We start from the raw sequence: 25,516 nt of genomic DNA, 5'->3' as shown, positions 1-25,516 counted from the left end.
ATCAAAATTTATCAACCTGCCGTGTCATTTTCTCTTCGCTTAATTTAATTAATGCCTGATTTATAACGAACTCGGATACTTTGTTCTGAAGTATCATAACATAATTTTTAAAGGGATATTACGGTGTTTCCGCTTGAAAAGTTAAAAATGTATTAGGAATTATATTGCCGTTACTTATTGTGTTTACAATTAAAGTGAATGAAGCATATAAGGAAACAAATAAAAGAAATGAAAAAGTAAAACAGTTTGATCTTCAGAAAAAAAAAATTGAGGAAATAATTATTTTATTTTTAACGAATCAACAATTTTAACAAATAAAATAGAGAGAAAAAGTTAAGATCCTTCCAAGAAACTAAAGATTACATTTTAAAATGTTGCTTGCTTATGAAGGGTGTTGCTAACAGACGTGCTTTTTTTATAAGTCCGTTCGTTGAAACTATAATAGAAACCCTCCTTAAACCACCAACAACAACTCTACAGAGGCTTAACTTAATGAGTCTCGAACAAATAAATAAATACAGCATCATATTTTACATGTTAAATGACTATAGACGATCAAAAAAGTAATATTAGAAAGTATCGATTTAATACATGATAATGTAAGATATTACGAGGAAGACAAACAAAGGCATAAAATTTCGGCTTCTCCCAGAAATTTCTCGCGGAAAATTTCATATCATTCATTACCTACTCATTTTTATTAACAATAACTTGCATATACAAGAACGATAAACCAACTGAATATTGAAACAATATAACTCCCACGGCCCGTAACAATATCATCTTTGATTATACCTTCGCTATAAAAAGCAAATGCTTTATTTACGATCCATTTTACCGCTCTAGCGTGATATTAATTACGCCCTGTTTTCAATCAAATTCGTTCGTATTTCAATATCTGTTCCAATTATTTAGTTTCATTTAGGGCTTCAAAATACCTCGTCTGTATCAAAATAATTTAAACGACTGTGTTATTAAAATTATGTAAATGTTAGTAGTTGTTTCAGGAGTTCCCAATCAAATATGGACTAAAATACCAATACTAACGAAATTGAAATAATAATGTGTTTCACGAAAGTTTACGTTTTACATCACTGCTTAACAAGGAGTGATGTTAAAATGGGCATATTTAAACACTGAGAGACACAGCGTTATTAAAAAAAATGTGTCTATAATCCTACTTCGTAACGTGCTGTAGATTGACTGTCGATAAAAAAACAGAACATGGATATAGTTTCACACGTTCAATAGTGATACCAATGCCCTGCTGTCACCGAATACGATATCATAATAGCAAAGAACATTCCTACCATACTGGTCACCGTTCTCGTCCAACCCGTCGCTTACGATAAAGAGTTCGACGAGTAAATTAACCCACAGACATATCCCACAGAGGCTCTCGCGGGATCTTCTCAGTGGGTCGCTTTTCCGATCCGGTGGTAGATTCTGCGAAGCACTGCTCTTGCTAGGGCTAGTATTAGCAACGTTCCCAGGTTAGAGCTCCGTGAACTAACCTACTCATCAGGTTACCCTGACATAGTCCTCGAAAGTTATCAGCTTAGGTAGGGACAAAAAACTACCAAACTACCAAATTCTTTTATCTCTTCGTGCTAAAAGCCGAAGCTAATAATACTCTGCAACTTTTTTTTTCTGTAACTATTATACTTTCAACGAACGCTATCACATTTTCCAATGAGGTTCTCAATGTTTATCTGCCATTTTACACTGGTAATACAAATCTAATTCTGAAAAATATACATAGGTAGAAGTGGCGCGACGTTGTTCGTAACCTTACTTTGCGACAATGACCAGTTTTTGTCTGGTCTGCATGCTCGTCTGCTCACCAAAGCAATAATAAAATCCTCTCAAACCTTAAAATCTACATCACTTTTCGACACAAAACCCAAAACAGATCCAATATTGCTTTTTAAAATCTAACTAAAATGAAACTCTAACTCAACCGTAATAAATTTACATACAATTACAATGGGAATCGCGATTCTAATTGACTTTAAGTGCGAGGTTAAAATTTACACAAGTTCTATTATCTTGGCCCGAGGCAATTTATTAAAATTTTGAACGAAGATATTTTATAATAATATACAGCGCACAAATCGCAATTTTAAATTTCGACAATAATATCTCAAAGATGTATGCACATTGACAGATTTTTACCTCGTAGATTAACCTTAGGTTGAATGAAAAAAAAGTTGTTAGAACCTTTTTTTTTTTCGGGCCGGGGGCCGAACCTCCTACGATGTCCCCGCGCCTAGGGGGCGCGCGGGGTATGTGAGACTCAACGATCTGCAGGTGTTGAGAGCAGATCGCGGGCCCAAGGATTTTAGGGCCCACCCACTAAACGACTCCCCTGCACTCTTACACCCGACGTCCGATCTTCGTCCGGGGTCAGAACCCGTTCAGAGTAGGGGGGTTCCCGCGGTCAACACTACAACCAGACACGCGGCGCCACCCCGAGGAAAGTTGTTAGAACCTGTGCTAATTACAAATTAAACGTCATAAGAGGTTGGAGGCTGGATCAGAGAAGTTATTTAATAAATAAAAAACAAATCAACTAAGAAAATACTCTGTAAATTCTTCATAGTAATATTACTTAGATTCTAATAATGATTTAACAAGTTTTTAGTACCTCGCTAACTTCTATGTTTTTCCAGTACAATTGTGAAACTGTCTTTCAAGTCTCTTCTTGAACCCTGATGAGATAAAGAATTTATATTTTAAATAGATATTAATAGAGCTCAAAACCATCAGGCAATGCAACAAAATGTGGTGATAGAAGTTCAAGTTTCAAAGTTTTTTTTTTAAATTTGCTTCCTTTTGCTTGCTTGCTTTGTTAAAATTGCTTTTTGGGAACTTGCTTTTTTTGAAATTTGCTATCCTGAATTTGCAAGTTCGGTGCGAGTGAAGATTATGTAATTAAATCAAAACTACCTTCTGTACCTAAAATGAGGCAGAGAGAACGAACAGACGATCCTTTTTATTTTTTATATTTTTTATTGCCTAGATGTGTGGACGAACTCACAGCCCACCTGGTCTTAACTGGTTACTGGAACCCATAGACATCTACAGCGTAAATGCGCCACACACCTTGAGATATAAGTTCTAAGGTCTCAGTATAGTTACAACGGCTGCCCCACCCTTCAAATCGAAACGCATTACTGCTTCACGGTAGAAATAGACGGGGCGGTGGTACCTACCCGTGCGGACTCACAAGAGGTCCTACCACCAGTAAAAATCCTTGGAATAGTTTTTATCATTCCCATGTTCTGTACTCCTCAAGTTCAAAACGTTCGCTTAAATCGTGCAATAGCATTTGGACATAAGAACCTATGGACATCTTAGTTCGGGAAAGCATTGTATAATGTGTGCATTCTTTTACTTGCTAGGTCATCCCACTCAAAATAAAATTCCAGCTCCTACATACAAGGTCGACAGATGACTGGAGTAATTTTTTCAGTCCATTCCCTGAGATATGGAATTGGCTTCAATGCTATTTCTGATAGCTGTTTCTGTTCGAACTAGTTCATAAAATTTTGAAAGACTGCGAAAAGGACAGAAAATAGATGAAGTTTCAAACTTTCCAGTTCTTTCGGCTTGATTTATTTTCACTGCTTACTTTTTTGAACAAGTATTCCCTGGAGAACGTATTTCTGAACTATATTAGATCGAAAGTTATGACTTGCTACGACACCAGCCATTTGTAACGGAGACTTAAAATTTTAAGCCTCCACTTTTGGCAACTTTCCGAGCTACACTACTTTACCCTTTGGCATAATGCCAGAGGTGAAATTCGCTTTCGCTTTTTACCAACCACATACAAATTCTGGTTCAGTGTACTTATTCACATATAAACTGTGTTTAATAAACAAGATTCTACTTTTCTAACTGGTTTTAGTAGGTACGTAAAATCTGCGTAAAATCTTCTCATCAAAAATATCACAGTGTCTCAAGACGAAAGTCTGTGGCCTGTGGGTATTGCCAGTGATGATTTATGGCACTGAGACGTGGTCGCTCACAGTGGGCCTTAAGATAAGGCTCAAGGTCACCAAAATAGTAATAGAGCGGGCTATACTCGGAATTTCCCTAGGAGATCAAATCTGAAATGAGGAGATTCGCTGGAAAACCATACCGTAAACCAAAGGATTGCGATGTTGAAGTGGCTGTGGGCAGAGCACATTGCTCTTAAAACGGATGGCCGTTGGGGCCAGAATGGTCTTGAGTGGCGACTGCGTCTTCCGGAGACGTAGCGTAGGTAGGCCTCAAACAAGATGGACCAACGTCCTATTGAGGATTGCGAGGATCCGCTGCATGTAGGCAGCGTAGGATCGGTCTTTGTGGCGAGGCTTGGGGGAGGTCGATCTCCAGCAGTGGACGTCTGTGGGCTGATAGAATAGAAATTAGTGGTTAGGTAGGTACTACCATTCCGCCTTTTTCTGCTGCGAAGCCGTATTCTAGCTTGAAGAGTGAGACAACTATTGTAGTACACAATTCAGACTTAGTCTTCATGTCTCGAGGTGGCTTGCGTCATACACGCTGTGATGTCCACGAGCTCCAGTAACCACTTAACACCACGTGGACCGTGAAGTCGTTCTTCCGTCTTTGGGTTAAAAAATCAATACATTACTAAAAACCTTTCCGGTCAAACTAGTGAACCTAACTTATTAGGAATACGCAATAATATAATATTTTTACTCGATAACCCGCTTCGAAAGAGATTAAAAACGTATTTCTTAATAATTTTTTTTTTATTGCTTAGATGTGTGGACGAGCTCACAGCCCACCTAGTGTTAAGTGGTTACTGGAGCCCATAGACATCTACAACGTAAATGCGCCACACACCTTGAGATATAGTTCTAAGGTCTCAGTATAGTCACAACGGCTGTCCCGCCCTTCAAACCGAAACGCATTACTGCTTCACGGCAGAAATAGGCGGGGCGGTGGTACCTACCCGTGCGGACTCACAAAAGGTCCTACCACCAGTAATTACGCAAATTATAATTTTGCGGGTTTGATTTTTATTGCACGATGTTATTCCTTCACCGTGGAAGTCAATCGTGAACATTTGTTAAGTACGTATTTCGTTAGTAAAATTGGTACCCGCCTGCGGGATTTGAACACCGGTGCATCGCTTGATACGAATGCACCGGACTTCTTATCCTTTAGGCCACGACGACTTTACTAACTAACTTATCATACAATAACATATTAAGCAATGCAAACTTTTTTATATAAAGATATATTACTCATAGTATATCCACGCTGTGATTACCGTCATTAGAAAATAATACTAAGTCAACGCACTGTTTAACTACGAACCCTTATTACATCCGAGGTAAATTTAAGTACCTACATTGTTACACAGATATAGAAAACTTTTAAGTACTTCCCCCGTTTGTACGTAAGAACTTCGGTTAATAGACGCCGTTAAATGTTTATTGAGAGTAATAAAGAACCTCTTACAGCCTCGTAATAAAAGTAGTTGTAAATCAATTGAATATTGATTCGATCTAGATGTAATTTGGCAAACATATTATTATCCATACACTAAAATCACTTGAGTATCTGAATCTCCCTTGATAGAATGTTAGCATTGTTATACGCTATGTTTGAATCCCGACACTGCTCCAGAAATGTTCACTGTACTACTGAGAGCAGTTGTGTTTTTGACCAACTGATGTAACAAGGCACGCATACAACACGAACAAAGGCACAAATAAATCTCTACAAGATCTTAATTCTATATATATCAGGAATATCTTAAAAACCAATGTAATAGTTTATATAAATTGAGAATTACACTACCTAATCTGAGACAATTTTCAGAACCGTCTCCGCTGTATGACAACAACCACTATCATGAGGAATGTCTCCGTTGCAACTCCTGCGGACTGAATCTTACTGGACCCAATCAGGTTAGTAGTAAAATATTTTCTGCATACATTTTTAATAGTAAGTAAATAAATTTACTCATATATAAAACTTCGAATCTCGTCTATGAACGACAAAGTGACTTAAAAATTGTGGCGATGTGGCTCATTGTTTCATGGTTACAAACCCTGAAATCCTACTCTAGTTTCTTCTTCTTCGTCGCTGCCTCATTACTGAGGGTCATGACCACCTTGGTCTAGTTTCTGCACCAGCTTCCTCCAACGTTGCCTGCATTCGGCCCGCTTAATGGCACCTGGGACGCTGGTATTTGTGGCCTCCTTTACAATGCCCGTCCACCTGGTTGGCGATCTTCCTCGACTTCTCTTTCCTTCCACGTGACCTATAACTATTAGTTTTTCCAAGCTGTCAGGATTTCGTCAGGCCACATGCCCGAAGTACTACTAAGATTACAATCTGTATGCCGCGTCTTCTCAAGTACTTCGGATTCTAGTTTGTACAACTTTCAAAATACCGTAATTATATTCGTAATGCAATTTCCAATTCGGTATTATATTCAGTAATAGTGCTGCACCATCTTTTTACCTATTGGAGCTTTGAACTAGTCACTCATTCAATTTGAATTACTAGTGGTGCCGCGGTAGTCGAAATTCAACTATAATACTTCTATAGTCACAGATTTCGCCAAGACTACACTTTAGGCAATCTATATCTACACTAATATATAAATCTACAGTGGTTTTTACGGATGTTCCGTTATAACTACTGAACCATGCATCCGATTGACTTCAAACATGGTATCCATGGTATATGAGTGTTGGACTCCCTACACCAGTTGCGGGGGCGTTAATGATGAGAATCTTTGTGAGGGTGAGAAATAATAATGTTATTTTTAAATGCCCAACGAAGCGGACGGGTACAGCTAGTTATTAATAAAGACAAATAATATTTAATCTATTCTCAATTTGACCACAGACTATAAGCAATAAGAAAAGTTTGATGCGTGATGTTTTTTTAATGGTCTAATGTATTTTTATGCATAAATGAAAAAAATATTAATATTCTGCACTCCTTCTCTATATTCTCTATAAGGGTGGGAAATTTCATACTCCTCCGTCCGCGCAATTTTCGTAAAAAGGGGTACAAAGTTTTTGCTTCACGTACTAATATATAGATAATTGTTTTACTAATGCAACCGTAACCTCGATCGCACGGCACTGTTATATATCAGGGCTTCAGCATATTTTATTCAACAGGCGGCGTGTTCATTGAATACGAATCGAAATGTTAGAGAAATTTACCAATGGCAACAATGTAGCAATCTGCACATTGTTACAAGTAGATGTAATTTTGCCTGCATACACTAATAAAACGCAGATATTGTTGAAATAGCAACTATAAGAACTACTCTTTATTAAATGTGATGGTATTATAATCGATAAATATATAAGTAGTTTTAATAATTAAGACTAGTTTTCAAAGAAGCCTTTGTTTTCTTGTTTGTTCCATGACGCCGCGTAGATAAGCGCCATGCATGATTGAACAACATTTAGGTATCTTTGAGGTCCCATACCATCTCAACATTAGGAAATTGTCTGCCTGTCTCGTTGCTCCTGATATTATTGTAATAATAACTAAAGCCAATAAGGATTTGTGATACATATATCTATAATGTAATACCGATGAAACATGAAACTGAATACAAAATTATTTTAAACTAGCTGACCCGGCAAACATTGTTTTGCCATATATAAGATTTCTAGGGTATTTCTAGTGTAGAAAAAAAAACTAACTTATTGTAAGTGTGTAAGGATGTGGTAAATGAGTGAAAGAGGTATGTAGTGCTGTGAACGATGAGGGATGAATATATAATAAAAATAACAAAACCTAATTCAACCACATAATACCTCATTATAACAAAAAAAATATGTCCAAATAAAAAAAATATGTTAGGGGTGGACAACCCTAATCACTTAGGGGTATAAAAAATAGATAGTAGCCGATTCTCAGGCTTACTGAATATGCATAAAAAATTTCATGAGAATCGGTCAAGCGGTTTCGGAGGAGTATGGGAACGAACATTGTGACACGAGAATTTTATATATTAGAAAATAAGTAAAATTAATAAATATACCTTCATGGAAATCATGGATATCATCGATAAGTTTCGTTTTGAAGCCACATTAAAAGGACAAGGCGCGCAAAAGAAGCCTTTTTCAATTCGAAACCAAAATACACCGACGTACGTCCTTTGAAAAATATAATCTTGTACTTTTTCTTCCGCATCGAAAGCTGCTTACAGCAAGAAAAAAAATCAAACCAGATCAGACGAGCGGCTTAATCTTTTGCGATCAATTTTATCTATTTTAGATCAAAATAAAGTGGCTTCCTCTAACTTTAGTCCTATCAAAGGAATATATTTTGTATTATAATACTTAGTTAAAGGCGTCTGGTAAGTAATCCGCTTACCAGTAAAAGTACTCTTGAAGTACTATCGTATGACGTTTGCGGTTCGTATCAACCAATTGAATTCGATAGTTTTGTAAGTTGCCAAAAATCGATGATATTTTACATGGGCTGTGATCGGAGTTCCAACACGTGGGTTAATGCGGATCTATCTTTGGGATCCATCGATTCAATTAACCGGCGGCGGGCTACCTATTCTTGCCTCAAAGCGATTGTGTGTTAAATTTTGAAGGGTGGACCATCCGAAACTATCCGTGCCTTCAATTAAGATTTTAACTTAATTTGCAGCGGTATTTATGTAAATAAATAAATAATAAATATTTATTAACAATCACGCCACGTTAACTGGTCGCGTGATAAGTTCGTAAAGAACTTGTGTTACAGGTACCAGATAACGGAAATAAATGTAAGATTTTTATTATACACATACATATATTTAATATACATCCATAACCCTGGAAAAGACACTTTATATTTATCATACAAATATCTTCCCTTGGCGGGATTCGAACCCGCGACCCCCTTGGGTAGTGACTATGTCACTTACCACTACACCAGACGGCCGTTAATTATGTGTTCATCCATTGTTTCTAAATACACTCTAGTTACCACTTATGTATATCAGGTGGGTTACGACACCATTAGTCAACTATCAATTTTCAGTCTAAGTTCTTATAAAAATTTAGGAAGCCTTGGAATCATACCGAGAAGTCTATTGGAAGATAAAGCCATGGCTTCTTTTTAGAAGTTTTATGTTGAATTACTACAGCAGAGCAGAGCAGTATTTTATTTATTTAATATATTTTGTACACACAGCTGTTAGAAGAAACACGACAATAAGGATACAGAGTACAAGGGCACTACTTATTTCATGTTGAAATCTCTTCCAGTAGGCCCGCAAAAGGAAAGAAGAATTAGGAACACAAACTTAGTGCAAACATATATATATATATATATATATATATATATATATATATATATATATATATATATATATATATATATATATATATATATATATATATATATATATATATATATATATATATATATATATATATACATACATTACACAAAGACGTAGACATTACCATAGGTTTACGACCTCGCGTAGTACTGCTTTCTTCTATAAATCAGGTTTCCAATTACCTACTATTTCCTTGTACTTATCGTGGTTTTTTTAATGCTGAATCGTGTTTTAAGAGTATCAATGTAAAGCTAAAAGCTGCCCTTATTTCTAGTATCGTACAGTCCACCGTGAGAGCAAAGTTCCTCTCTGCCATTCCTAGAGATGTTTATTCATATGCCTGATGAGTTACTTTGATTTTTAATCAAATGTATGATATTTCCTAATTGAATTTTTAAATATGTACACATTATTACGTTTTTATTTTATTTTATTGGGCTTAAATTCGTCATTCGTCTTAAGGAAAGACTTAGAAAAAGATAAATAGACGAAGGAACTGATAGTTTTATATAAAAGTAAGTTAAATCTTCTTGTGGAAAACCAAACAAACTATTGTAAGATGAACTGCCTCCTTTTCTCCTTTTAGTAAAAATATTGAAATACCTCGAGAATTAACATAAATACGATTAAATTATCGTTTGTCAATTTCACGCAAGATCGAACTTGATCATTTGAAAATTTTGCTTGATAATTTCTTTACATTTTTCGACAAAAACCTTTCGTTTATTTCACAAACACGTTAACCTGAATTTTAACGTGTGATATGAAATGTTCAGGAAATGCTTCCCTTTATTTATCATGCTGAGTGCGTTTTCTAATTCATTAATGGATGAAATTTTATTGTGCTCTATTTGTGACGTGCCAATAAAAGTTGCCCCGGGACAAAAAATGGTTTCTGTTCCTGAACTTCGCTTTGTCCGCTATTGAAAATGTACCTGGAAAATATTGAATTTATTTTTAAATCTTCTTTTTTTTTTTCAAAAGCATCCCAAACTTTTTTTTGTTTATTTAAAGCATTCGGCTTTGTGGCGGTTTTGTAGTAACAAAATTGGAACTCATTTCAACAATTTCAACTCTTTTTTTTCGCTCCAACTATAATAATATCGAGAAATGAAATTATTTGTTATTGAATTTTTATTGTTTGTTTCCGTGATCGCTGTGGCTTATTAACGAATAATTAAAAAAAGATTTCAACTTCTTAAATAAACTCTTTAAACTTCGTATTCTGGATAAAAACATACAGTGGTTGCTCTTAAATATGACTCTGGAATAAATACAGATCCATATTCATTCAATGTTCGGCATCGGCCGGATATTAAATACTTCATTCAATGTCAACGTTTCTTTCCGGAAAAATTACAGACCAAATATGAAAGAGGGGTGTATTTGGGTAATCATCACGTCGCTTGGTATATTAACTGCACGTACTTATGCCACAGTATAATGTAAGTAACAGTTCAAAAAGAAATAAAGTCTTTTCTTTGCCAGCCAAGGTAGAATTTATAGCAAATTGGTAGCAACGGTAAGCTCACAAACAAAGTACCTACGACTTTTTGATAGGTCTCACAGCCTTTAATTATTATAGAAAGACATCTGATAATGTTTAGGTAACAGACAGTGTGATGTGGTGAAAATCTATAGATATGCCGTATCTGTATGCCGTATTAACATTGTACTAGTTATACTGATAATTTTTTTTAACATTTTTGGTATAAAAATCATTAAAATTAAGGCAAAAACGTAATTTAGCACGAAATTGGAGGAAATTTAGCGTAAAGTTTTGTTTAGCAATGTTGACTATCAATGGACGTACTTTTATATATTTTAAAATTCGATGCTTTGATTCTGTCAGGATTAAATAAATAAATATTTACTAACAATCACGCCACGTTAACTGGTCCCGTGATAAGTTCGTAAAGAACTTGTGTTACAGGTACCAGATAACGGATATAAATGTAAGATTTTTATTATACACATACATATATTTAATATACATCCATAACCCTGGAAAAGACATTTATATTTATCTTACAAATATCTTCCCTTGGCGGGACTCGAACCCGCGACCCCCTTGTGTAGTGTCCATGTCTCTTACCACTACACCAGACGGCCGTTAATTTTGCTGATTGCCGGATTGCTGAATTGCTAAATTGCTGAATTGCTGAATTGCCTGATTTCTTTGTTTTTGTTAATAATTTTTAAAAATATCTCAGTCTGTTTCTGACCTGAAGCTCAAAGACTGTCAATACAGGTGATGTTTTGTGAAGCCAAACTATCCCTGGAAAGGGTACGCCCTGCATACACATACACGAATAAAACAAAGTCCGACACAGAACAATACCGGCGGGCATTGATTGAAATTAATCAAATCGCAGAGGAAGCCCGTCGCGAACTGATTACCCAACTGAAAGCAAATCAATCAACCAACAATATTACTTATACAATTAGGTACTAGACACACTTCGAAAACTCTTTATTTATACTAAACAAATCGTTTATATAGTTGGTTGGGCGGAGATTAGATAATATGCAAAATTAGATGTATTTCTGCGAAAATATTATAACACATAATAAATATGTCCTGCGAATATATAATACTAGGTATCTTTGAAAAATCGAAACATCAATTCTGGTTTCTAATAATTACCTACGTGGATTATTATGATTACTGAGTTGCTTTGTTTTACTGGTGGTAGGACCTCTTGTGAGTCCGCGCGGTTAGGTACCACCACCCTGCCTATTTCTGCCGTGAAGCAGTAATGCGTTTCGGTTTGAAGGGCGGGGCAGCCGTTGTAACTATACTGAGACCTTAGAACTTATATCTCAAGGTGGGTGGCGCATTTGCGTCGTAGATGTCTATGGGCTCCAGTAACCACTTAACACCAGGTGGGCAGTGAGCTCGTTCCACCCATGTAGTAAAAAAAAAAAAGTTGCATTAAAGTAATGAGCGGGTTTCCCCTTAAAATTAACACAACATAGGAAAAACGAAACAGTGCTATCACTCGTTTACCGTGATTGAAATAACGGGGCGCGCCCAGTACTTACTATTCATCGTCCAAACCACTCTAGACAATTCGACTGAATCAAATATCGATTATAATAATATTATTATCATAAAACGTTTCTGGTTTGATTTGCCGCCATTTTTTATGCTGGGTGGATAGCTTTGGATGATGGTGAACATCGGATGGTTTTGGAATGGCCATCCAAACTAACCAGTCTTATATTATAATTATTTCATCACGTTGTGCCGCGACTCAGTCCGCGTTCACCCTACTCAATGTTTCGGTACAAAGAGTAGCAGTTTATTTGATTGACAGCTCGATAATATACAGTCGACGTGATACAACCTACGTTTCCGGCCGTCGAGCCCTACCATAAAATGATGACGTTAATTAAAAAAAATATTGGTTTTTGTAATTTTAAATAATGCATTTTTATTTTGAAGTGCACAAGACTACCACTATTCTATCTCTGCAGTTGATACTTTTTTTTTATTGTTTAGGTGGGTGGACGAGCTCACAGCCCACCTGGTGTTAAGTGGTTACTGTAGTCCATAGACATTTACAACACAAATGCGCCACCCACCTTGAGACATAAGTTCTAAGGTCTCAGTATAGTTACGACGGCTGCCCCACCTTTCAAGCCGAAACGCATTACTGCTTCACAGCAGAAATAGGCGGGGTGGTGGTACCTAGCTGTGCGGACTCACATGAGGTCCCACCACCAGTAATACTTTGTGGTTTTAAATGTAGATTAACTGTTCCGACAATACAATTTAAACTTCGACTTAATGTTTCAAGGTGGGTTGGCAGCATCCACAATCTTATTTCTTTTAACACTTATGAGCGTTAAATATCGTGGGCTTCGTCTGCCTTATAGGCTGTAACAAAAAATCGGAAATTTTTATTTGTTTCTAACAATTTATCATGGGACATTTTTTTATAAACTAACAAACTTGTAATTGCTAACTGATTAAAAAAATATTAAAATTAGACCAATAGGAAAAGTTATTATCATTTAAACTTCATCAAAACATGAACTTGAACAGTTTTGTTACCTCTGTGACGCCATATGGGGTAAAGGAATCGACAAACTGACCATAGATCATGCACTAATAAACAATGCTTACTTTTGATATTTGAATTCAATATAATAATATGAATAATAGTCTCCGTAAGTACAAGCAACCGACTCTAGGATGTTTGTTCTAACCCTCAAAAAGAAAAACATGATTGTTTAGTGACAATAATAGGTCCAAGGCTAGAGAACCTAGTTACTTATGACATCACCCTCACAAGTTTTAAGTAGCGCATAGCCGGCTGATTTCATTAATTATGTTGTGTATTTTTTTTTTTAATACATAAACAGGAAAATCGGTTAACAACCAGAGGAAAGAAGCCTTTTAATTTTTTTTCTTTGCCTTTTTATATGCATACAGTTTAAGTCTTACTATTGATGTCCGGTTGAATTTTTTTGTTATTGTTTCGATGGGCGAAGATGATGAAAGATGCGTTCACGGCCCAACTAATGTTAAGTGGTTACCGGAGCCCATAGACATCTACATCATAAATGCCGACACCTACCTTGAGACATGAGTTCTAAATCTCAGTGTTTACAGTACAACGGCAGCCCCACCCTTCAAACCGAAACGCATAACTGCTTCACGGGAGAAATAGGCAGGATGTTGGTACATACCCGTGCGGACTCACAAGACGTCCTACCTTCATATTATATTATAATAATCGTCTCGTAAGTTCAGTGGTTTATATGTCTCTTGTCCTGATTACAGCACGATGTCCGATCGATTCTCTGTCGGCGTAACACAGGAAAATGTCATATCTAAAACAATAGCTAATACGTCGAAACTGTCAATTATAGAGAGAGAGAGAGAGAGAGAGAGAGAGAGAGAGAGAGAGAGAGAGAGAGAGAGAGAGAGAGAGAGAGAAAGTATTCTTTATTGTACACTAAAAAATAAATAAACAATGCAATACATTAAGTACAAAAAGTACAATTGGCGGTCTTATCGCTAAGAGCGATCCCTTCCAGACAACCATCAGGTGGACAAGAATCATTTGGAAACGAATTACACGCGGTGTAACAATCCAGTGAAATATACATATATATATATATACCTACATACATACGCATATTCATAAATATACATACAAATACACACTGTAATATAATAATAATTATTAAAAAATTTGCTTCTTTACACATAAATAAGAATAAGCAATTTACATATAAAACATATTTTTAAAATAAACAATAGTAGGAGACATGGAACCGCACGATGCGGCCAACCAACTATTAAAGCTCGAAGCGTGATTTTGTGAATGATGACTTTATTCTCGTCGTTTCATAATTATTTTGTTAAAAATCACCTTCGTTAACAAATTTTATTTTACTTTCTGGTATATCAATAATGAAATACGTACCTACTCAACAAAATGTTCACGATTGACTTCCATGGTGAAGGGATAACATCGTGTAATAAAAATCAAACCCGCAAATTTATAATTTGCGTAATTACTAGTGGTAGGACCTCTTGTGAATCCGCGCGGTTAGGCGTGGTGCCTGCAATAATAATGCTATCATCAAAAATGGTATATTTTGTGGAAATGAACAAAAACGGGTAGTTTGTAATGAACGACAATCAGTTTAGAAGCATACGATATGCCGTATCGAACAATGTATATAATGCTGGATGTAATAAATTTACATTTAGATTTTCTCTTACATGAATAGTTTTACGCGTTTCGCGCAGTTACTGGTGGTAGGACACCTTGTGAGTCCGCGCGGGTAGGTACCACCGCCTTTGCCTCTTTCTACCGTGAAGCAGTAATGCGTTTCGGTTTGAAGGGTGGGGCAGCCGTTGTAACTATACTCGAAACCTTAGAACTTATAACTCAAGGTGGGTGGCGCACTTACATCGTAGATGTCTATGGGCTTCAGTAACCACTCCACACCAGGTGGGCTGTGAGCTCGTTCACCCATCTAAGAAATGAAAAAAATAAAAATAAGAAAATCTGACAATCCCAATTGCTTTACGATTTTCGTTGACACAGTCGACTAAGGCATGAGAAATTATATGTGGCGATTGTCTAACATTTAGAAATCTATTATCTCGAAGATCAAACCCTAAAATTATAATATGTAAAATGGCATAGAAGGGTTAACTTAAATTTAAAAGCAGAACAATTTTATTATTCCGATAAAAACATTAAAATTAGATTAATTTGTATTAAACCTAATCCGTGACTTCTTTCAGCTTCTTTCTGTATTCCTCGTAGTTTGAAATTCGAAAAAATCACCTTCTTATGTAAACGTGACGTAGAAAACCTAAAAAAAAGTTATAGAATGTCTAATAGTCGCACTGAGCTGATTTTATTTAGTTACGCATTTTTTCACACGTTTCAAAACATCAAAAGTAAGAAAAAAGAGCTATGGTTCGATATTTGAATTCATCGATGCGGCAACTCAAAGTGAAACACGTTATTTTGCCATTGAAATGAGAAAAACCGAGAATGACATGTTTGTGGCAACATTACCCAATATCAATATTTATTCGGTTGCTGGCGAGTTTATTGGAAAATTTATTCGGAATCAATGATCATGGCTACACACGTACCTGAGTAAACAGACGCTTTTCAATAACTGCTCATATTTATGTAAACGTAGTCAATTTACGAGGCAATCGCGACTCAATTACTAAATTATTTATTCCTAATTTTATAATAAAATTAATGTAAGTTAAGTAAATTTACGAAATACTTGCGTACGTCGTTTTAAGATAAAAAAAGATGTGTGGTGTCGTGGGACACCGGATAGGAACGTAGTTCCTTATTATAAAAATATTAATGTTAAGTTCTATTCGAGATATAAAGAAAATAAAACTGGAGGTTTCGCAACAACCCACGGTCACTCGGTAACGTGCGAACTTATTGTGGTACACTTCGCTCCAAGATCGTGGTCAATGAATGATAAAAAAATATTGTAATTTTTTTACGTTATTACAAAGTTAAGTCGTACACTGTGTGCATTACTAATAATAATCTTACGTTACGGACGTTTTTTTCCGGTTAGGGTACCCCTCCGCATCGTCCCATAAGGAACTTCGTTCCAAAATATCATGATCATTTTATGAGTTACTCGAGACAATAATCAAGTCGTCGCGGCTTTACATGTCCAATGTAATCGTATGAGGCGATGCCAATCGATACAGCCTTTCTGACGAAAATACCTACTTAACATTTGTTCACCAACGATTTCCACGAAGAAAGAAGAATGGAGTGTAATATCCATTTAACACCAGGTGGGCGGTGGATAGATGGTCGATCCATTGACCGCAATAATAATGCTATCATCAAAAATGGTATATTTTGTGGAAATGAACAAAAAACGGGTAGTTTGTAATGAACGACAATTTGCTGTACGTAATTTCACATGTGAAAACGCTTAGACGCATACGATATGCCGTATCGAACAATGTATATAATGCTGGATGTAATAAATTTACATTTAGATTTTCTCTTACATCAATAATTTTACGCGTTTCGCGCAGTTACTGGTGGTAGGACATCTTGTGAGTCCGCGCGGGTATGTACCACCGCCCTTGCCTATTTCTGCCGTGAAGCAGTAATGCGTTTCGGTTTTGAAGGGCGGGGCAGCCGTTGTAACTATACTGAGATCTTAGAACTTATATCTCAAGGTGGGTGGCGCATTTACGTTGTAGATGTCCATGGGCTCCAGTAATAACTTAACATCAGATGGGCTGTGAGCTCGTCCATCCAACTAAGAAATAAAAAAAATAAAAATAAAAAAATTCAATAACTCGTCTCATTTTACAAACACATTATTCAATCTCCCGTAAGAAACGCATGTGTCATATCGCTAGACTATGTGCACTATAATGGATATAAGGTAACCATTTTGGAACTTAATTTAATGAGTTTTTGATCTCATATTCCTTCATGTCCCCTTTACTTTGTACATAATTGACTACCGTGAATGTAGCTTTAAAACAATTTTCAATTTGTTTCGAGTTTCAATGATAATGCAGTTTGATCATAATTTTATATAGAACTTTGGTTTTGAGATGTATTCAAGTGAATTCAAGGGGATCGATATAAACAGCCTATTTCCAAAACGCAGTAGCAATTCATGGAACAGCTGAAGCACGACTGGTTACTGTATACACAATATATGTATAAACTTAAATGAAGTTTTTGTTTTATTTACAATGAAAATCAATACAGAATTGATAAAAAAAAAATTTAATATTTTATTTTTTTATTTTCACACAATTATTTTTTTTATAAAAAAAAAACACAATATTCCTAACCTTAAAGTACATGTTATTATCCGCAACATGCTTCGTCAGATTACAGTATGTATTATAATAGATATTAGATATAATATATAGATTATAATAGATATAATAGATATTAGTACAATAAAGTATCTTCGTGAGTATAAATCGTTAAGCACTTGTTGTATTTATTATTTATAGTATTTAGTGTGAGTCAAGTTTGTCATACTTCTTTAACTTCTCCATAAGCCAATTAGTAAAACATTACGATTCAACCTAACTACGTACCTACGTATGGTAGACAGCAAAGTCTGAATTTCAGCGAAATAGTACAAATATAGCTCTACTCTATTCCATGGATAATGCAATGATAACTTCAACGTAAAAAAAATGAAAATAAAAGGTTCAGTTTCATCATAACACTTAATTACGTGAGAGAAATAACCACAGCTTTAAGAGAAAAATTCAAAAGTAAATAATAATTAATATTTCTTTACTATTATTTCATTACTTAACAATACACTGCTTAAACTACCATGAGTCGTTTAACTTTGTAAATATGGCATAACGCAATATTGTTTAATTGATACTCTTTCGAACTGAGGTATTGAATCTATACTATATAATATTATAAAGAGGAAAGATTTGTTTGTTTGTTTGTATTGAATAGGCTCCGAAACTACTGAAACGATTTAAAAAATTCTTTGACTGCTGGAAAGCTAAGCTATCCCCGGGTGGCGTAGGCTATATTTATTATATTTTAAAAAAAAATTAGGGATCCTTACTAAAAATCCACCCAATGTGTAAAAATATCCCTTAAAATTCTTTACATCGCGTGCGCTACTTCCCAAGCGAAGCCGGGGCGAGCCGCTAGTTGTCTAATAAAAAGTAATAACTGAATTAAGAACAACACATTAACTAAAATCTAAAATATCTCACAATGCTGAACAGTAAATATAATCTTCGATCTTAATTAAATTAGTCTCTCAAAATTAGCTTCTTTCGTATTTTGTGAAGCGTAACAGAAATTTATCAGTAGCTTTGGCGGAAAATCTGTTTATAAAGCCCTCAATTCAACGTAGATTTAATCTATCAAAATGAAGTGGAGCTTAAAGCGTTACTCGAGGCGATGAACGGAGTACCCTTAACTCCTCAGCTCAATTGCAACGGTGAGCTGAATACAATTATTATGAGGTGGTGACTAAAACTAAGTTTAAGTTGGTTTAAACTTACTGAGATGATATTCTACCAAAGGAATTAAGTTGGAGATTGTTTTCTTCATTTTTAGTTATTTTAGTTATCACTAGATGATGACGGAGCTTTGCTCGTTTTTTTTTTGATAACGCCATCTTGTTGTGTCTTTAAAGCAGTTAGATGCTCTCGATTAAGAAAAATAGTATTAATATTCGCCAATAGATGCCGGGAAGAGTCATAAAGTTGATTATCGATAAAGTTGATTATTGAAAACCCGAACAAAACAACATTTTCTGAAAATAAATCGTAGCTAGATCGATTTATGGCCCCCGAAATCCCGTGTATACTACATTTTATGAAAATAGTTGGAGCCGTTTCCGAGATTCAGATTATATATATACAAGAATTGCTCGTTTAAAGGTATAAGATATTCAAGAACGAAATGCGTCTCAACTGCGACTATGTTTTAACTACGTCGCGAATTTTCCGAGAACGCTACCTTTTGAATTTTCATTTCGAACTCAAACGAAACGTCGCTCATTGATTTATTCAGGTCTTAGCCTAACCAAAGTTTTTTAATCACTGTTATCAATTCTTTCGAAGCCAATTCCCCGGGGGGAGCTGTCTCGAGAATGCCTTGTTACTATCGGAGCATCTCGGACGCGAATAAATCAAGATTTGTCGACCGCTACGAAACTAATCAACAGCTCGCTATCAAATTCCGAGTCTTCAAAAATAAATATACTAGTTACAAAAAAATACGCTACCGTACCGTCGGACGTAAGATTAAATTAAATACTTAAGGCTTTGTTTTTTCTATTCTCCGAACGCACAGACATCCCGAAAATCAAAAACTTAATGCCGCTACCATTGATATTTAAAATAGACGTATCAATAATAATGAAATGAATTACGATAGATTCGTAGCAAAAATAAGTTATGATAACAGTAAAAATCCGTGTGGGCTTACAATACGCCCTACCACCATTAAATAAGGGTTAGACGGCTGAAATAATCTGCGAAAGAGCTGAACGATACGACATTAAGGATATTACTACTACAGATGAATTCAGGGAAATTAGTTTCAGAGTCAACCAGGTCGCGTGCTCGCACAACCCGATTAATAGCTAGCCAAATCTTACCTCAAAGTTAAGAAACATCATAAATTCACTTGATTAAAATTTAAAAAGTTCGGTTATAGTCGGTCTTGGAAAATGGAGCAAACAGGTGACAGTATTGTACCTAAGGGACGGTGCGAAGGGCCGAGATCGCAAACCAAGAAGGTGGGAAGACGAACTAAAAATTACTTCTGGACTCCTTTGGATTAAAAAGTATCAGCAGACAAAAAGCAGTGGAAAGACTTGGAGGAGGCCTTTACCGAAAGGCACACCGAGACGAGAGACATTAAACTTTTGTAATAGAAGTGTTGATTTTACTCTTATAGGTACTTTGTTTTCATTTAATCTGTTTTGTTTTTTGTTTTATTAGTCTACCTAAAATTTTTAGTTTAAAATGTAAAATGTTCGAAAAATGAAGGCATTATTACTATTTGTATTGTGTTTCTCGAAATACTTAAGATATTTCGGTATAATGAAGATCACGGGCCTATGCCAAGTGAGCTTCATTTTCTACTTGCAGAATATAGTACGTGGGCGGCACTAAAAAGTTCGGGAATTAACGAAGTGACACAACATTACTATTTAAAACAGTATTTATTGCTATTCTCCGCGAAATTTGACACATTTTTCCATACGATGGAACCAATCATTGAAGCAACCATTCCATTCGGAAGTTGGGGTCTCCAAAATGGCCGTTTTGTAGGCGTCCACAGCTTCTTCAGGTGATGAAAATCTCTGTCCACGCAATTTATTCTTTATTTTAGGGAAAGTATAGAAATCATTAGGGCTTAGGTCGGGGCTGTACGGCGGATGGTCTAATAATTCTATGTTTTCTTGCTCTAAAAACTCTTTTGTTCTGTGCGCGGTGTGAGAACTCGCATTGTCGTGATGGAGGATGATGCGCCGGTTGCAGTTCTCTTTACGGAGTTCAGAAACGACCTGTGGCAAACAAATGCTAGCATACCATTCTGCATTAACCGTTCTTTGTCCCTCAAGAGGAATAGTCGTAACATGGCCGGTTTTGGAGACAAACGTGGCCACCATATTTTTTTGCAACACTCCGTGAACGAACAATCTTTGTTGGCTTTAACTCATTTTCGAACACCCAAACTCGTGACTGGTTTTTTGTTTCGGGTTCGTACGCGTATATCCAGGATTCGTCACCTGATACAATGTTGTATACAGCATTTGAGGATCCTGCGTGGAATCTTTCGAGAGTTCTGACGCACCAAGTAACGCGAGCCGCTTTTTGCTCTTCACAGAGCGAATGCGGTATCCATCGGAAAAACAACTTTTTTACACCTAATTGTTCATGCAAGATTATTTGTATTTGACTCATACCAATGTCTAAAGTTGCCTGAATTTCGCGGTATGTCACATGTCGATCTTCCTCAATCAGCTTACGCACAGCATCAACGTTTTCTTGGGTGACTGCAGTTTTTGGACGACCTTGACGGGGATCATCACTGAGCTTGACACGTCCACGTTGAAACTCAGCAAACCAGCGCTAAATTGTGGTTTTGGATGGGGCTTCATCACCAAATGCAGAAATCATCCGGTCAACACACTGTTTTTGTGTTAAACCACTTCGAAAGTCATAATAAACCATCGCTCTTGAATTTTCTCGAGTCAATTCCATTTTCTCAACGACTAAACAAGTTTGACAAAAACTCGTGACAAGACCGAGAATCTTTTTTAAAATAAATAAATGGTATTCGATTTTTAAAACCAAGGAGTTTTCAATTAAAAGGATTTTAATATGACAGGAACAGTGGAAATATTCCATTCCCGATACTTTTAGTGCAGCCTAGTATTTAAGTCTTCCTGCAAGAATTGACGGACTATACGGCATGTGTTTAATATTGCGGCTTTTTGCATGGTCATGTACGTGTTCTCTGCTATGTCTAATATTTTTAAAGATTATTATTATAGTCGATCTTAAAATGATCCATATTTGTAAATACACATTAAAGTATTAATAATAAGAATTGATTGCTTTAAATTGGTGCACCGACTCACAGGCCATTGTACATAGCGGCTAACAGAGCTTACATATGGGTGTGCATCAAAACAAGAATGTCACCGTTCATATTGAGACGTGGGAGTCGAACAGAACGCCTTGGTATAGAAATAGGCAGAATGGTGGTGCCTATCCGTGCGGGATCAGCCCACCATCCGTAAAAAATAACAATATAACAATAACACAATGCATTACAAGAGTTTCAACTACTGAAAATATTACAATTAACTAAACAAAATATTATCAAATACGTCACCCAAAAGTGAGCTATTTGAGAGATTTTATGTATCGATCTTCACAATGGAGTATCATTCAAAACTCGTCAGAACAACATTCAAGTGTATTTTTCTATGTGATATTCTTTATAACAGAAATCAAAAAGTTCTTAGTAATTTTTACGCTCTATATCTATATATTAATACGTGAAGCAAAAACTTTGTATCCCTTTTTACGAAAATTGCGCGGACGGAGGACTATGAAATTTTCCACACTTATAGAGAACATAGAGAAGAAGTGCACAATGCTAATTTTTTTTTTAAATAATGCATAAAAGATACATTATATCAATAAAGAAAACATTACACACACTACATACCATGTATTTGACGCACACACGCATGCATACTATTTATTGTGAAACTTTTGTTCTTGACGTTTGTTGTCAAATTGAGATTAAATATTGTTTGTCTTTTTTAATATTTTTTTATAGTGTAGTCTTGGCGAAATTTGTGATTATATAAGTATAAAATACAATCATAATAGTGTACAAACTTAATTTCGACTACTGCGGGACCTCTAGTAATAGTAATTTTCTAATTAACATTATTACATACATGTAAAAATAGTTAATAAATTTACTATCATAATTTTCTTATCCATCGATTTGGAATGCAGTTTCATCGTTGCAAAAAAGCCAGTATGAAATAAACGACAAAGAAAGGGTACACCTAAAATTCATTACAATTAAAAAAAAAAACTCGACGAATACAATTATATAAAGCCACATACGAACCAAAGTACATTAGAACGCGTTTTACAAAAAGTACATTTACCGCAAACCTCCGCCCGGCGAAAAACACGAATGCTCGACAAAGCTTATTTTAGGGGTTCCCTAACCACTAAAAGTACCTATACTGAATAGGCCCACATTACGCACGTTGATTTACCCGTTCCTATTATATCTTTAGGAAATTGTTTTTTCGAACACAATCGGCCCGGCCTCGATAACAGAAATGTTCACCGAAGACAGATGAAAATATATTTTATTTACATTTATGACGTAATAATAAGATTAGGTACGGGATGTTGATTCGTCACTTTCATTGTGGTATTTGTTTGAATCATCGAGCCGTACATCTAGATTTCTAGACTAAGCTTCGTGACTAAAAAAAAAAACATTTATGTATATGTTCTCGGAAGTCAACCGCTTTGAACGCCATTTTCATAACACAATTTTTTTTTTTTATTCCTTAGATATGTGGACGAGCTCACAGCCCACCTGGTGTTAAGTGGTTACTGGAGCCCATAGACATCTACAACGTAAATGCGCCACCCACCTTGAGATATAAGTTCTAAGGCCTCAGTATAGTTACAACGGCTGCCCTACCCTTCAAACCAAAACGCATTACTGCTTCACGGCAGAAATAGGCAGGGTGGTGGTACCTACCCGCGCTACCAGTAATAAAAATACACAATTTAAAATTACTTTAAATATACAATTTCCTAAAGCATTTCTAACTATCGTAAATACTATATATAGTCTAATAATATAAGATCGAACATGCTAAATTATATAATATTTCATTTTGATCAGCGAATATTTTTTTTGTAAAAACTTCAGAGACAAACTTTTCATTTGTGAATCGCTACTGTACAAAGTTAATGAAAAAAGTTTTGATAAACGTAAAAGTAATAATCATGGTAAGATTGAGACCGATCTCCAAAACTCAATTAAAGATAATAAACAACTTATTATACACTTCAATTATAATTTGTAGATGAGACCGATAAAATGAGAATTGCTAAGACAGTAATTTTTTTGATATTTGAAAAAGAAATTGTTATGTTCTTCGGGGTAATGTGTGCTGAGCGTCATTAATTAAAATTGCGACGAAATTTTGCACTTTGATTGAATGCGTTAATATAGTTTTTTATTTAATCAATCCTAGAGATCGGTAGTCACATAGTTCAGTCTTGTGTGGTTTTCGAGTGGACATCTCTCTCTCTCTCTCTTCGATCGGTTCCTCACTGCTGAGGATCGTGACTCCGTCCGATTTCGTCAACCAACTGTCTCCAGCGATCCCGCCCTGCAGCCCGGTGGAGTGCGTCGCTGATAGGTATCCCCAGTTCCTCCGCTATTTGGTCCGACCATCGTTTGGGACCTCTACCCCTAGGCCTTTTTCCCTCTATGTTACCGGTCACCACAAGGCGTTCCAAATTGCTGGTATCCCTACGTGCAACATGACCAAAATTCGAGTGGACATAAGAATGTGCAAATCTGTAAATAAATATTTAAAAAAATAGAGTTTTCTAAGCAACTCTTAACTAACTTCTTACTTTTGCTGGAGAAAAAAGTACCAACTTATGCTCACTTATTTACAATTCTAGTAGCTCTTAGAGGTCAAGGACCCGCTTGACAATTTGGTTAACCAAATAAATAACCCAAAAACATTTTTAGGAAGTAAGAACTTGGATTGATTTATAAACCACTAGCTGTACCCGTCCGCTTCGCTAGACATTTAAAATTAACATTGTTATTTCTCACCCCCACAAAGATTCTCATCATTAACGCCCCTGCAACTGGTGTAGGGAATCCAACACTCATATAAATATTAGCCTATCCATTAAGTACATATATTTTTACATGGATACCAAGTTTCACGGCAATCGGATGCATGGTTCAGTAGTTATAATGGAACATCCGTAAAAACCACTGTACATTTATTATATATTAGTATAGAATTATAGATTATAAAAACTATAATTATAAAATGGTTCCATATAATATTATATAAACCTCATCACAAAATCATGGGATATCAGAAAGCGGTTTAATCGCTAGAAAGGTAAAGGAAGTGTAGACTTATGTTACGAACAGGTTACTACTATTCGACAAATTTCTTTCTGAGTGTACGAAATTAGAATTTCATAAAATATAATTAATCAATTAATAACTTCTTCTATATCGTTCCCTCACTACTGAGGATCGCGACCACGTGCGACGTACTTCCAATGTGCTCGATCATGGGTGGCATGGACCGCATGGTACAGACTACCACCAAGTGCTTCTCTTGCTAGATCTGACCATCTGGCTGGTGTTCTGCCCACGTCGCGCTTGTCCTCTATGCGACCCGTAATTATGAGTTTCTTTAATTCATGTCTGGGAGATCGCATGATGTGTCCGAAGAAGCTCATAACACGTTCCCGGCAGATGGAAGAGAGCCTTTTTCGGATGTTGAGCTCCCTTAGAATGGACTCGTTTGTTCTCATGGCAATTTTGTTTTTATTGCTTAGATGGTTGGACGAGCTCACAG

At 35.9% G+C, this 25,516-nt stretch overlaps 1 protein-coding gene and 1 long non-coding RNA gene across 3 annotated transcripts in view; both read left to right on the top strand.

Annotated features, from left to right (window-relative positions):
- LOC134200577 (uncharacterized) overlaps positions 1–25,516 on the top strand; it is a 481,544-nt gene that overhangs the window by 226,392 nt on the left and 229,636 nt on the right. The window lies entirely within an intron of this gene.
- The window catches only part of LOC101743267 (uncharacterized), a 117,114-nt gene that overhangs the window by 5,044 nt on the left and 86,554 nt on the right, over positions 1–25,516 (top strand). Inside the window, exon 3 of the mRNA XM_062673703.1 lies at positions 5,842–5,930. Within this exon, the coding sequence (XP_062529687.1) occupies positions 5,842–5,930 (89 nt within the window). The remainder of the gene's footprint in view (positions 1–5,841; positions 5,931–25,516) is intronic.

The sequence above is a fragment of the Bombyx mori genome, chromosome 18, assembly GCF_030269925.1.
Source record: "Bombyx mori chromosome 18, ASM3026992v2".
NCBI lineage: Eukaryota > Metazoa > Arthropoda > Insecta > Lepidoptera > Bombycidae > Bombyx > Bombyx mori.
This window is presented reverse-complemented; position numbering and strand designations above follow the sequence as displayed.